Source organism: Nicotiana tabacum, chromosome 9 (genome assembly GCF_000715075.1).
Source record: "Nicotiana tabacum cultivar K326 chromosome 9, ASM71507v2, whole genome shotgun sequence".
In the NCBI taxonomy this organism is placed as follows: domain Eukaryota; kingdom Viridiplantae; phylum Streptophyta; class Magnoliopsida; order Solanales; family Solanaceae; genus Nicotiana; species Nicotiana tabacum.
This window is the reverse complement of record NC_134088.1, coordinates 4,350,553-4,364,422: the sequence shown is the minus strand read 5'-3', so window position 1 is coordinate 4,364,422 and position 13,870 is coordinate 4,350,553. Positions and strand designations below refer to the sequence as shown.

Sequence of the window (13,870 nt, the reverse complement as noted above, 5' to 3'; positions counted from 1 at the left end):
AGAGTTGCTTTAGTTCTTATTTGGATAGTTATTACCTATTATATTGTATCATATTGTTACAAAAATATAATGTTTATTTTGATGGTTAGTTAAATTTGTCGTATCATATTATTAAAAATTGTCATTTTATGTAACGATCGATTTGGCATGGTCATGTCATTACCTCGCTTATTTTTTCTCTCATCTTATCCTTCCTTATTATTAAATAATCTTATTTATGTTTTGCGCTATCTTTTTGTATATATAATAGTTCTACATAGACCATAGTACCCTACTTTTCTTTGTGAAATTGCAAGTTCATTCTTCATATTACCGATGCATCATATCGTAAAACAACGATAAACGATATAATCTATCCAAATATTGCATTTATATATCAAACAACACAGTACAATATAATACACAATATAATATGATACATTATTATATGATATGTATCAACCATCTAAACAAGTTGTTAACCTACAGCCGACAGGGGCGGATGTAGCATATACTCATCGGGTTCAATTGGACCCATAACTTTTGACGCGGAGTGAAAATGTATACGTAAAAATTCATTAAAATTGCAAAAATAGTAGATATGAACCCATAACTTTAAAAATATAATAGGTTCAATGCTTAAAATTTTAAAAGTTGAAATCATAGGGTTTAAATCCTCGATCCGTCTCTGGCAGCCGAGCTCCTATTACCTTGTTCTTTAACACAAATTTACTGGAGTCAACGTAGTTGAAAATAAAGAGTAATATAGCCTCTCTCTTTTTTTGGGTCTTATATACTATAATTAAGAACCCTCCATCATGCACATTTAGTGCATAGGGGTCAATATGTTAGCCCCATGGTTTGATATATTAATTTAAATGATACCAAATCAACATAAATTTTAATTGAAAATAATATTTACTTGTAATAAATTTATTTTTGAACAGATCCATCTAATAGTAGAAGATTTAGAAGTAGGGCACAAATAAGGATACACATTAAAGAAAGATTGATACATTTAAGGGGAAAAGGAAGAAAAGATTTAGTATCAATCTACCCTCTTAAACCCTAAGATTTTGCATTTCCAATGTATAGAAATATATATATATATATATATATATATATATATATATATATATATATATATATATATATCTTAAGATGTATATATTTCTTTAATGAGGATTGTACCAAAAACTTGCGACAATAATAGCAAAGTTATGGTTTTAAATGAAGAACAAACCAACAAAAAGCCCCAACGTGTGATATTTGGAGAATTTCTTTATATCCTTCTCATGTTTGGTTCAGTGATATGTTGCTTTAATTGGATGACCAAAACAGATGAAGCTTTTGATTATCATCCCCAATTTTCAATTGAAGGAATCACAGCTTCTAATATTGATATTTCCTCATCAACCCTAATTTCTGCTCAAAACTTGACAATCAATTTTGTCGTCGAGAATCGTGCACCTGGTGAAGTTGAGTACAAAAGCACGGTGGTTTCGGTCTCCTACAAGGGAGATATTCTTTGGACGAATCCGCTAGGGCTTTATTATCAACAGAAAGGAGAGCGTATGTCGATACAAGTGAGTTTGATAATTTGTCCGTCAAGATAAAGGGCGACGAGGTTACTAAGGAGATGAGTTCTACAACTGGATATGGAGTTTTCACAATAGATATAAATGGAAATTTCAATTCAAAAAAATTGGAAGTTCATTGTAAAGATGTGAAGATCTTTACACAAGAGATTACACCACGATTTCCAAAGAGATGCTATAACAAAATACATTACTCTTGAATCTTGATCTTGTTGGCCTTGCTTTTTACTACATAATATATGAATATGATTATGAATTGAGATTGCAAGTTGGACACTATTTTTAATTTCTTCCTACGGTTTTAATATGAGAATGTTTATTATTTTAATTCCACAACACCTGCTATTGTAAAGTTGTGATCATTTGCTAACTAGCTGACGTGGTGGTATGGATTAGATCCCTTAAACAAAGAACTTAATAGGGAATGTCTCACGAGTCTGAATTGGTCGAGCCTAGAGGTGTTCATGGTTCGGTTTGATCGGTTTTTGATTATAACCAAAACCAAACCAATTTAATCGGTTTTTAAAATTTTACAACCAAAACCAAACCAAATTAAATACAAACCATCGGTTTGGTTGTTATTGGTTTGGTTCGGTATGGTTCGGTTTTTCGGTTCTTAGTAAGCTAATAATAAGTCGATAATAGTGAAACAACACTATACAATAATCTGAAAATAATTTGCTAAATTTATGCTTTTTTATATATTTCTTTCGGAACTGAAAATTTATTTACCTCTTTATATGAAAAGAATGAACAAAAAAACAAACTAAAAGTTTGCTTTCTCAAGCTTTAGCCACTGTAGTCCTGCAATTTGAGTTTGATTTCTTTACTCTTATGGTAGAATTTTTTTTAACTCTTCTGTTAGGCAAAAGTATGTGCGGAGGGTTAGAGAATTAAAGTCTCTTAGGGAAAAGAGACATACACAGAAAAAGAACTACGGTCAAACATCTGTATAACAACCTTGTTTGTTTTAATATTTTCTGATTACTATAGCAAAATATTGTTATCAAAAATATAGATTATAATATAATATAAAAAGTTGGTTCCAAAGAAAACTTGGCTATTATAGTAAAATGTTACTTCCTCCGTTCCAATTTATGTGAACTTGTTTGACTGGGCACGAAGTTTAAGAAAAAATAAAGACTTTTGGAATTTGTGGTCCTAAACAAGTCAAAATGGGACCCAGGGTATTTGTGTGGTTATAAAAGCTTCTCATTAAGGGTAGAATCGTAAGTTTAAGCAAAATTGTTTCCAAATTTAGAAAGGAGACATTCTTTTTGGAACGGGCCAAAAAGGAAATAGGTTCACATAAATTGGAACGGAGAGAGTATTATAGAAGATCATCGTTATAGAGAGGTCTGACTGTATCAACATTTTAGCTTACAAAAAAAAATGGAAAATAACTTTGTATATCCGCTCTCAAAATAATAGCCAAAAAAATGTATATTTTTTGTAATATATATATATATATATATACACTCTGTATGTCATATATAAAATTATATACTTTTTCGGCTACCGAATATAAATAGTTTCTTGCACGGGCTAAAAGTGATAATTACCCAAAAAAATAAAAGGAAATTGCCTAGTCGTATCTAATCTTTATTCTTCAAGATATGCATTTTGGACGTCCTTATCCAGTAGATGCAGTATTATTAGGGATAAATATACTAGGTTTAACAACGAGATAATTAGGGAATAATTAATAAGAGAGATAGCTGCAAAAATAGTGACCTAGTTTTGTATACTTAACTCATAGAGTTCAACTTGAACACAAACACCCTATTCAGATATTATTATATATACATCTATACTCCATTTAATTCTTTGATTTTAGCTATTAAATTGGTGATTATAAATTTTTAAATTTGGTTTTCGAGAAAATGAATAGTGTACCAGAAACTCGTTACAATAATAACCACATTTTGATTTTAAGTGAAGAAGAAGAAGAAGCTATGGCCTGCACTAGTGTTAGTTGTATGTGTTGCAAATTTGTTCTTTATTTACTAGCCATTCTTGCCCTTCTCTTTATATGTTGGCTTCTTATTGTTACAGTTTATTTGGAAGATGTATCCGATAAAGCTTCTATGCCCAAATTTTTTATTGAAACAATTACTTCTTCTAATATTGACATTTCCTCGTCATCCCAAATTTCTGCTCAAAATTTGACTATCAATTTCGTCGTTGAAAATCATGCTCCTCATCCAGCCGTGTACAATAACGCGATCGTCTCAATTTTGTACAAGAGAAATGTTATTTGGTCGAATATGTTAGGTCTTTATTGGCAACAGAAAGGAGAACGTACGTCAGTACAAGTGCCTTTCGGTAATTTTCCCGTCGAGATGATGAATGCTAAGGTGGCTAATGCTATTAATAAGGAAAATAGAGAAAATGGATATGGAATTTTTACAGTGGATATAACGGGATGTTTTGATATGGGCAATGAATATGGTCCAATGACATTGCAAGTTTATTGTGGAGATGTAAAACTTCAATTTTCATCACCTACACATGAGACAGGATTGCCTAGAAAATGCACTGTGGAATTGTGGATTACTGATAAGCTTTATTTTGGAATCTCTTGATCTCCTTTTCTTTTTTTTAGCCAAGATATATTAATGTATTTTTCTGTTTTTTTGCAATTTTCTAGAGGCTATTCTTATGGAAATAAAATTTTGTTTATTATAGTCTAAGTATGGCCACGAAAAAGTTGTCTCTGTGTGTGACGTTTAGGTCATGAGTACGAATCATAAAATCTGCTTCTGCTATTAACGATTGCATCAGACTGTCTACCTCATAGGGTATACACACACAACACACACACACATACATATATATATAATGAGTAACGGATACCTCAAGAAAAAAAAAATTGCCCTTGATAGGATGAATGATGTTCGATAAAATCCAATACTTTTGACCTAGACCCTATGTTAGTGTTAAAAATCTACTTAACATGCATACATCATTTATTTGGAACCCAATAAGTTGCTATTTCGGGTTATCCAGAATACATAAACTCAAAATCTAACTACATGTCGCCTCTGAATTGACGATTTGTCAACATCTCAGATATTCAGATCAAGGTTAAAATACACACAAATAATCAAAGATTAGCCTAAACGTTGTTAAACTTTCTTGCAAATCAAAATAAAACTTGATAAGAATGTACTTTCATTTCAAGTACCCCTTAACTCCTAAGCATATTATACAATAATCGGTGGATATATAATATATGCATAATTTATGTATTACATGTATATTATAATGTATATTCAATGTATAATTCATGTATATGGCTAAAAACAATAAACAATAAATATGACCGGCTATTTGTGTAAAGATCCCGATTTATCACATGCCAAACAATTATAGTCAAGTTAGCAAAAGAACAACTTCACAAAAAAAGCAAGTGTTACGAAAATAATAAGCATTTTCATTTAAAATCCTTGGAAAAATAATATTTTCTTCCAACTGCAATCTCAATTCATAGTATTATAAGATTTAAATTGAACAAAGTTCAAGAGAATTATGTAAAGTACTCTAAAATTCATAAAATAAACTCCTTAAATTAATGAAAAGCCAATATATTAAAACAAATCCGATCTGGCGTATGTACGTGTGGAGCATATTTTTGCCAATCCTTCCTCTTGTGTAAATGTCGAAAATTGAAGCTTCACATCTTCACAAATAACTTCTACTATAGTATTATCATAATTAATAGAATATCCCTTTATTTTCACTTTGAAAACTCCAAATCCACTTGTTTTATTTTCTTTAATAATGGCATTAGCAACCTCTTCCCCCCTTATCTTGACGGGCGAATTACCAAAAGTCACTTGTATCGACGTTCGCTCTCCTTTCTGCTGACGATAAAGGGCGAACCTATTCATCAAGACAATATATCCCATGTATAAAATCGAGATCTCCATGTTTCTGTACTCAGCTTTAGTACCATAACGATTTTCGTCGATAAAATCGATAGTCAAGTTTTGAGCAGAAAGGGATGAAGGTAATGAGGAAATGTCAATATTAGAAGCTTTGATTGCTTCAATAGAAAATTTGGGTAAAGAAGCTCTATAGGATTTACCTTCCAAATTTATTATAAGAGGGAGAAAACATATAAAGAGAAAGAGAAAAAGTATTGGTGAAATCTGAAGAAGTTCATTAAAGTCACAACAAGATTTTTCTTTATTGTTAAAATTCATAGTGTTGAAATTTAATTCTCAGAATAATTGCTGTTTAATTTTGTGATGAGGAAAATATTAAGATATAGTACCTTAAATAAAGGGCAAATTCCTTTGGAGAGGAAGTGATCAAAGTAATCCCTAAAATAAAGGGTCAAGTTTCCTTTAATCCCTCAATATTTTTGTTTTCTATCGGGTATCCGTATCCGCTTTAGGGTTCGATTAATCTGAATTAAAGCCGAAAATTTATAGTATCACTTCTGAGGGTAAAGCGCTATCTACTAGGGATATTTACCATGCATGCAACTCACCATTTACTATTTTAATCCCTAGTTCTAACATATATTGTATATACTATACAAAATTGGACATTAATATATCTTTTTTCCGGTCTTCTAGATATTATTCATATACCTGACTTCAACTTATTTCGGATTGAGGTGTAGTTATTATGTTGCGATTGTGTAGATACTATTTTATGGAAATAGAATAGGAACTACCATTTTACTATTGTATAATTAGTTGGCCATTAAAAAGTATAAAGCGCAATATTTTTTAATATATCTGACATGTTAAGTAGCAATTAATTGAATATATTCCCCTGATATTGTTAATTACTCCCACTATCTTGTTTTTCTGATACAGTTTATTTAATAAAAAGTTTATAAAGTTAACTTCAATTCATGCATTAAAAACTGAAATGAAAATATTAAAATAATTCTAAGCTCTAGAGAAATATCCAAAATTTAAATTTAGATGGTTAAATGAACTTTTTGAACTTCTGAAAAATTTATCAAATAAGAAGTCCTAAGGAGAACAAGTTCCTTCGTATTTGGTATCTATATTTTGGTTCTAGGGTATTTTCTACTTTATTTATACCTTCTTTTTTTTAGCAAGTTCGAGTGCGAAGGTGCTCTACTTTTGCAAACTTAAACAACAAACATGTGACACAATTCTTTTTATGATGGTAGTATCTTGATCACTAGTTTGCGTATATCTTTAACTATTTTACACTTGCTACCTAACTCCTATAAGTATAGATATTGGCTAATTCTGTCTACCAACACTTATGCGGATGCAAGGGATGAGAAACGTAATATAGCTAAATCACTCCATTCACATGCCAAACGACACGGGCGAAACTTTTTTATTTTCTTGGTTTAACCATCTGGTCGATATTTGAAATCCACTTATTGGATTACTTCAAATTCACGATGCATAGGGTCTATTTAAAGGGAAAACACTCCCTGCCAGAAATTTCTAGGTAAGGTGGAGCGATCGCATTGATCCCACAACATTTTATTTTTTTTTATCTTCAAAGTCAAGAAGTTAATAGCTAACTTTTTTTTTTTTGGCAATCCACTAGGCAAGCGCCTAGGGCTAGTTTTTTATTAATAAAAGAAAAGAAAAATACAACAATTAGGAAAAGTACAAATAAGGGGGACAATAGCACCGATATTGTTACTCATATGTCTTGGCTATATAATCACTCATCTGCGCCTCACATTGCCTTATGATGACAGCCTCATGTAGAGGATTCATGGTGTAGCTGCCGGCAAAGTCTCACGAGGGCATATAATCTCATAGCCGTGTGGATATTTTTCCAAAGGCATAGGACCAAGGCAACACTAACCGGGCTAAACCTTACCTTACTAATCCTATTGAGGCAAAGAAAAGGCCTCACCTACTAACAAGCAAGTAAAAAATAAGAACTAGAGAATACCAAATATTCAATGATCATCACAGAGTTTATAACATACTCTGTGATGATATTACAAATGATAATACTTATATAATGATAAAATAGAATGTAGTAGGAATTAAAATCGTGTCCCTTCTTTTCCAAACTTGTAAAATCTTTAATTTGTAATTCTTTGTTGTTTTCCTCACCCGTGTTCAAAATGTATTCAAAAATCATCATTTCTTTTTTGAACGGTTGGACCTCGTTGATGTAGTTGGGGCAGCCTGCTTTTGTTTGGCAACTCTCATTGGAGGTCGCCTAACATTTAAAAAATCACTAACTTTGTCGTCCCAACTATTTTTCCTTGTATGAGTCTTCTAACCTTTGCCGCTATGCATTGGTGATAAATCACCTTGTTTTACTGCATGTGCATGACATTCTTGCAACATTTCATCTTCCTCTCCTTCTTCATAAATGTCCCTTCCAAAGTTTACTGTATTTGGCAAGTTTTGGGTAGTGTTTTGAGTCATCAGTACATTTGCATCTTGTGCCTTTGTTATGACTGTCTTGTCTTGATGTTGTTGAACCCTTTGCACATTATTTCTAACCTTGCTCGGCTGTCTAGTGCTGCAAACTTGAGATGGAGTTAACAAATTAAGAGGCTTAGAAATTACCAATGCGTCCAGAAGCTTTCTATCCTCCAAAGATATAGTTAGAGTGGTTGTAACAATTTGTTGAAGTTCTTGCGAAAATTGAATTTGCTGCTCAGCTGTTGCATTCAACTGTTGCTGTTGTTGTCCAGTCTGATTTATTACTGGAAGAGTACCAGTTGTACTGCTCGACATGGTCTGTTGCTGCACAGGCAGATTAGCTGCTGTAAATTCTTGCAACCTAGTTCCATTTGTCTTTTGTTGCTGCCTAGACTTAGGGATAAAATCAGGAGCTTTAGGATCAAGCTTATTTCCTGATCTTAACTTAGAAGAACTTCCAATATTAGGAAAGGATGGTGATCCTACTGATAACATCTCATCATCTCCACTACACCTCTCACTTTCATCAGAAGAATCCTCCGCAAAATCAACACCCAAATCTTCATCATCATCATACTTAGGTTGATCATCCCATAACTTAGATTTAATTGTCATTGCCCTCACATTTTCTTTAGTTAACTCATTGTTGTTTCCTGTGGACAACACCAACTGTACCTGATCACCACCATGTTCGCCACAAGAGTCCAACGATTGTGATGGTACTTCAAAGATGGAAGTGTTCAATGTAACCCATGGTTGTTTAACCATATTAGTGTTTAGCATCATCTCGTTCTGTGCATGTTTGATTATTTTTTCCACCTGTGGACTGGAGAACTGCAAGGCCGGAGCATTGGAGCTATGTGCATGATTGCCCTTTAGCTCCCTCGCAACTGGCACAATGTCCAAAGGAAAACCAGAATTTTGCTATTTTTTGTACTTGCTAGAGACCTCTGTTGCGTAATTTTTAAATCTGCATTTAGATCCTTATGCTGAAGATCTTGCTTACCATGTTCATGTGCACAAACCAAGGCGTCAAAAGAGTTAGAAATCTTAAACTCTGTTGCTGCCTCCAGATTTTTATGATCTGAATATCCTTTTCTGCTAGGTGATCGATGCACTACAGACCAGCCATTAACAGGTGATTGTTGCCCATGTTGAGATCCTGCTTCTAACATATTAGTAGAGTTGTTGTTAGCAGATGTTCCACCAACTTCACCAGTATCTCGTTTGCCACGAATTCCAGTTACACCATCTCCTTTCTCAAGTTCCTGTCCATTCCTGTTAGCATTACTATGATGAGAGGTTACTTTAGTAACCTGTTTATCCTTGGATTTTCTTTGGTCATTAAGAGATTTCCCAAAACCTTCAACGCCTAATTCAATATCTCCAACAGCCTCAAAACTAACTGCTTGCACAACTGACTCAAACTTGGTCATTGTAGCAAATTGTTCACCTACAACTGTTGATTTCTCCGCTGGTTCAAAAAGTGCTACAGCTCGATCCCCAATTATTTTCGAAGCAGTAGTAGCCATCATACCTGTTGCAGTAACCAAATCATGCTGCTCTACAACACCTTCACGTGCCCTACTTCCCTCACCAACAGTACCATTAGCCATGCTTGCCAAGCTGAGTAATTTCTCCTCATTCTCACCAGCACCTTTGTCAACGTTATCCTTCCCCATGCTATTTGGATCGCTAATAACATCCTTTGAGACTGGTCGTAAATTACTCTGCCCTGCTACAGCTTCATGATGAGAAGCGTTAGCAAGAGCTGTATCAACAGGAACCAAAGCAGCAGTAGATACAGCTGTTACATGTGCTGTCTTGATCAAATTTTCAGCGTGTTCATGAGCCCTTTGAGAAGCTCTTAACACCTTTGTAGCATCTGTATGGTTAATGTGATCTCCAGCATTTCGATCACCATCATTTAAGGCCCTCCTCTCTTTCAAAAACTGATGCAAATCTCCCTTGTATTTCGCACCACCAATTTGTTCTTGACGAGGCTGCTCTTCATCAATCTGAGCATCCTCATCACGATTTTTTTCTGAAGTCTCTGACACGTAGTTTCATCATGGCCTTGATTCTTATAACAATTACAATACAGAGGTAAATTATCGTAAACGATTTCTTGAAAAACCTCCAGTACTTTTCCAGAAATTGTATCCACACTTTGCAACCTTACGCGATTAGGATGTTTATCAAGCAAGTCTAATATCACCTTCACCCTAGCAGTGCAAGGTCTGGACTTAGTTTGTGTTACCTTATCAATGGCAATTGGTTTTCCTACAGCAGATGTTATAGACAACAATGAAGGCATCGCAAACAAATCTGGTGACAGATTTGGCAACGATATCCAAACCACTGCTTTTGTTGTTTCCTCATTTGGGTAATAACCAATCGTCCATGGAAATACACGATATTGAAGCTGAACACCCTTATACAGCAGATAATTAACAGAGCGAGCTAAGCACTTACATTATCATCATAACGATCAAACCTTAGCAGTAATTGTCTTGGTGCGAGTAAACCGATTATACATCGACATTTAACACCTAAGTGTTTGGGCAGTAAATCTCGTTGCTCATTGAGTTCTGGTGCTCCTGGAGATACTTTCATCACTATTTATTGATACAAGCCTTCCTCCACAACAAACTGTTGTTGTTCTTCTAAGAAAAACATTACAGTTGGCTCTCCATGGATGAACTAGACTGGTTTGAGTTTTGGAGTTGTGCGAGGTATGAGGTCTATTTTTGTTGCGATTTGCTGAGCATATGTGGGTTTTATTGGTGGCTCTCCCACAGCCAAAGACTGGGGAGAGACGACAGCATCCATGGCTGCTCAAAACGTCACCATATCATTGACGTGGAGAACTGAAAATAACAACAAAATCTGAAAAATTTTGCTTGCTACAGTAAATCGCGAAATAGAATTTAAGATCTAGAAAAATAGGTTATGAATTTGAGGATGAAACCAGTTGGGGATTGTTCTCTAAGAGAAAAGGGTTCTTTTAAGACCAATCTTGTGATATTACCTTGCCGGATGCCGGAGTTATGGCCCGATGAATAGTGACAGAATTACTATTCACCTTTTTCCTAGAGAGAAGAAGGAGGATATCATGCATCAGTTACTTTTCCCACAACATTTACATAGTTAAGTTAGCAAAAAATAAAATTCTTTCTCTAGAATGAAATTTCCTATCAGTTAACGCTGAATATGGGTAGGAAATCCAAGGTTGGGGCGAGAGGATAGTAAATCCAAGTCAAAATCAAGGAGGAAAAGGTGTTCCTAGGACAAAAGATTCAAATAAAATAAGAAATTTGAATGCAATTCATGGAATTGTACCATTGGATATGGATTGAGTGTCGGCAACTTTAAACCCAACTGTAACACTAGCGAATACACAGAATGAAAATGTGGAGGGGAGAAGTGATGTAAGTAGATGATCGTGGGCTGATGAGGTGGAGGAGGAAGCAATTGCACTTGTTGCACAGAGTAAGACGCAAACCCTAGAAACTAGACCTTCATGGAGTAAGATTGTAGGAACTATTCCAATGGAAGAAGGTGAGGATTTGAAACGAGAAACACTTGTTAACAGCAATGTGAAAATAACTCTAGAAGATATCCATAAGGAGGTGGAGTATTGGAAAACATGGATAGTATGTTATGTGTTGGGCTCAAATCCACCTCAAACAGCCATTGAAGGATACTTCAACAGAATTTGGGGAGGGTTGGAAATTGATAAAGTTGCACAAGTACATAGAGGAGTGTTTCTCGTCACATTTCACACACTTGAAAGTCGCACAAAAGTAGTAGAAGATAGAGTCCAGATGTTCGACAGAAAGTCTGTTATAGTCAAGCCTTGGCAACCAGAAATAGAAATGAAGAAAGAGATAATGGAAAACATACCAGTATGGATCAGACTTCCGGGACTGAATGTGAAGTATTGGGGAAAACAAGCATTAGAAAAAATAGCAGGGTTGGTTGGCAATCCTCTGAAAGCATACAAAGCCACTACAATGAAGGAGAGAATGACATTTGCTAGAGTATTGGTGGAAGTTCCCATTAATAAGGTATTTCCAAACACAATTATGTTTGACAATGAGCATGGACACATTGTGGAACAAGATGTGAAATTCGAATGGAAACCAATACTATGTACCAAGTACAAATATTTTGGGCATGAACTAAAGGAATGCAGAAAGTACATAAGAGAAGAAACAAATAATACGGCATTAGCAAGGGAAGAAGAAGCAAAAAATGGGGCAGAGAATACAAGCAATGGAGAACACAAAGAAAACAGCACAGTAATGAACAAGGATGCAACTGGTGTAGAGAAATATTAGCAAAGGGAAGGAAAGCAGGTGATGGTAAAACCAAGAAAAGAAAATTTCTATTACAGGAGGGGTAATACAAGAAGAGGAATAGTGATCAGAGAACCACAAATCAATATAGGGAATTCATTTGCAGCCTTAGATGACCAGCAAAGCAAGAATGAAGGCATATCTATACCTCCCTGCCCTAGAGGAGGTGAAGCTGAGGGAGGTCCAAGACATGAAAAGGGTGGGGGACACCCCAACCCTAATGGATAGGATTGGTTTTTGGAATCCCAGAGGTTTGAATAAGCCAGATAAACAGAGAGAAATAAATTTGTTTATCCATAATCTAAGGGTTGGCTTGTTTTGATTTCTGGAAACAAAGATTAAGAGAGCTAAGGCATAGAAAGCTTCTCTCAATCTTTGTCAAGGCTGGTCGTTTATAATAAACTTAGAAAAGCACCTAGGAGGAAGGATATGACTGTTGTGAAAACCTCAACTATATGAGGTAAACATAAAGGAAGTGACTGAACAACTAATTCATAGTGAAGTCAAACATCGAGGGACTGGACTCAGTTTTAATGTCACATTAGTGTATGGCTTCAATAAGCAAACAGCAAGAAGGAAACTCTGGGAAAAAATCAACCAGATATGTACTCAGATGGATGGCCCTTGGGCTGTGATGGGCGACTTCAATTGTGTCCTTAACAAGGAGGAAAGAATAGGAAGTAAAGTAATAATGGCTGAAACAAGAGAATTTAGACAGTGTATTGAAGTGTGTGGTTTGAAGGAGTTTAGATCTTCAGGAGCTTTCTTCACATGGAATAACAAGCAAGGGGGAGATAGTAGAGTTTATAGTAAAATAGACCGTGTACTGGTAAATACTGAATGGATGACAGACTTGCATGTATCAGAAGTACACTTCATGAGTGAAGGCATATATGATCATTGTCCAGCAATAATAAATTGGGAAGGGGGGAGTACAGGGCATAAAAGGCAGTTTAGATATTTTAATATGTGGAGCCTAATACCAGAATTTAAACCAAGAGTACAAGAAGTGTGGAAGAAGGAGCTGAAAGCCACAAAGATGTATAAACTGGTGGGGAAGCTGAATAGAACAAAGAGTGTACTGCAAAGACTAAACAAGGAAAGATTTTCAGATGTTGAAGGGAAGGCAGAAACAGCAATGGCAAGCTTGATAGAGTGTCAAGAAAAGATCCAAAAAGATCCTAGGAATGCTGAACTAATTATAGAGGAAATCAAATTGATGCAAGAAAGCATTAAATGGAAGGCAGCTAAGGAACAATTCTTGAGACAAAAGTGCAAGATACAGTGGCTGAGACAGGGTGATCAAAATAAAAATACTTTCATAATGTGATAAAAGCCATAAGAAATGCTAATAGGATTTTTTCCATTAAGGATGCAATAGGGAAGGTGCATACAGATATGGAAGGGATTGCAAATTCCTTCATTAACTTCTATAAGAATCTGTTAGGTGAATGTAAAGAAGGAAGACAACATATATGTAGCAATCTAGTTCGAAGAGGGCCTATAGTACAACAGGAGCAGAGAGAAAAGTTGA

At 34.8% G+C, this 13,870-nt stretch overlaps 1 protein-coding gene across 1 annotated transcript; it reads left to right on the top strand.

Moving 5' to 3' along the window:
• The first annotated feature begins 12,949 nt into the window (after positions 1-12,949).
• LOC107791160 (uncharacterized) lies at positions 12,950-13,666 on the top strand. Its single transcript, XM_016613170.2, has one exon. It carries the CDS (start codon positions 12,950-12,952, stop codon positions 13,664-13,666), a length of 717 nt encoding a protein of 238 aa, XP_016468656.2.
• Positions 13,667-13,870: the final 204 nt, after the last annotated feature.

Bases quoted from the DNA above. Each gene is read 5' to 3' on its own strand.
- LOC107791160 (XM_016613170.2), top strand. From the start codon at position 12,950: ATGGATGGCCCTTGGGCTGTGATGGGCGACTTCAATTGTGTCCTTAAC.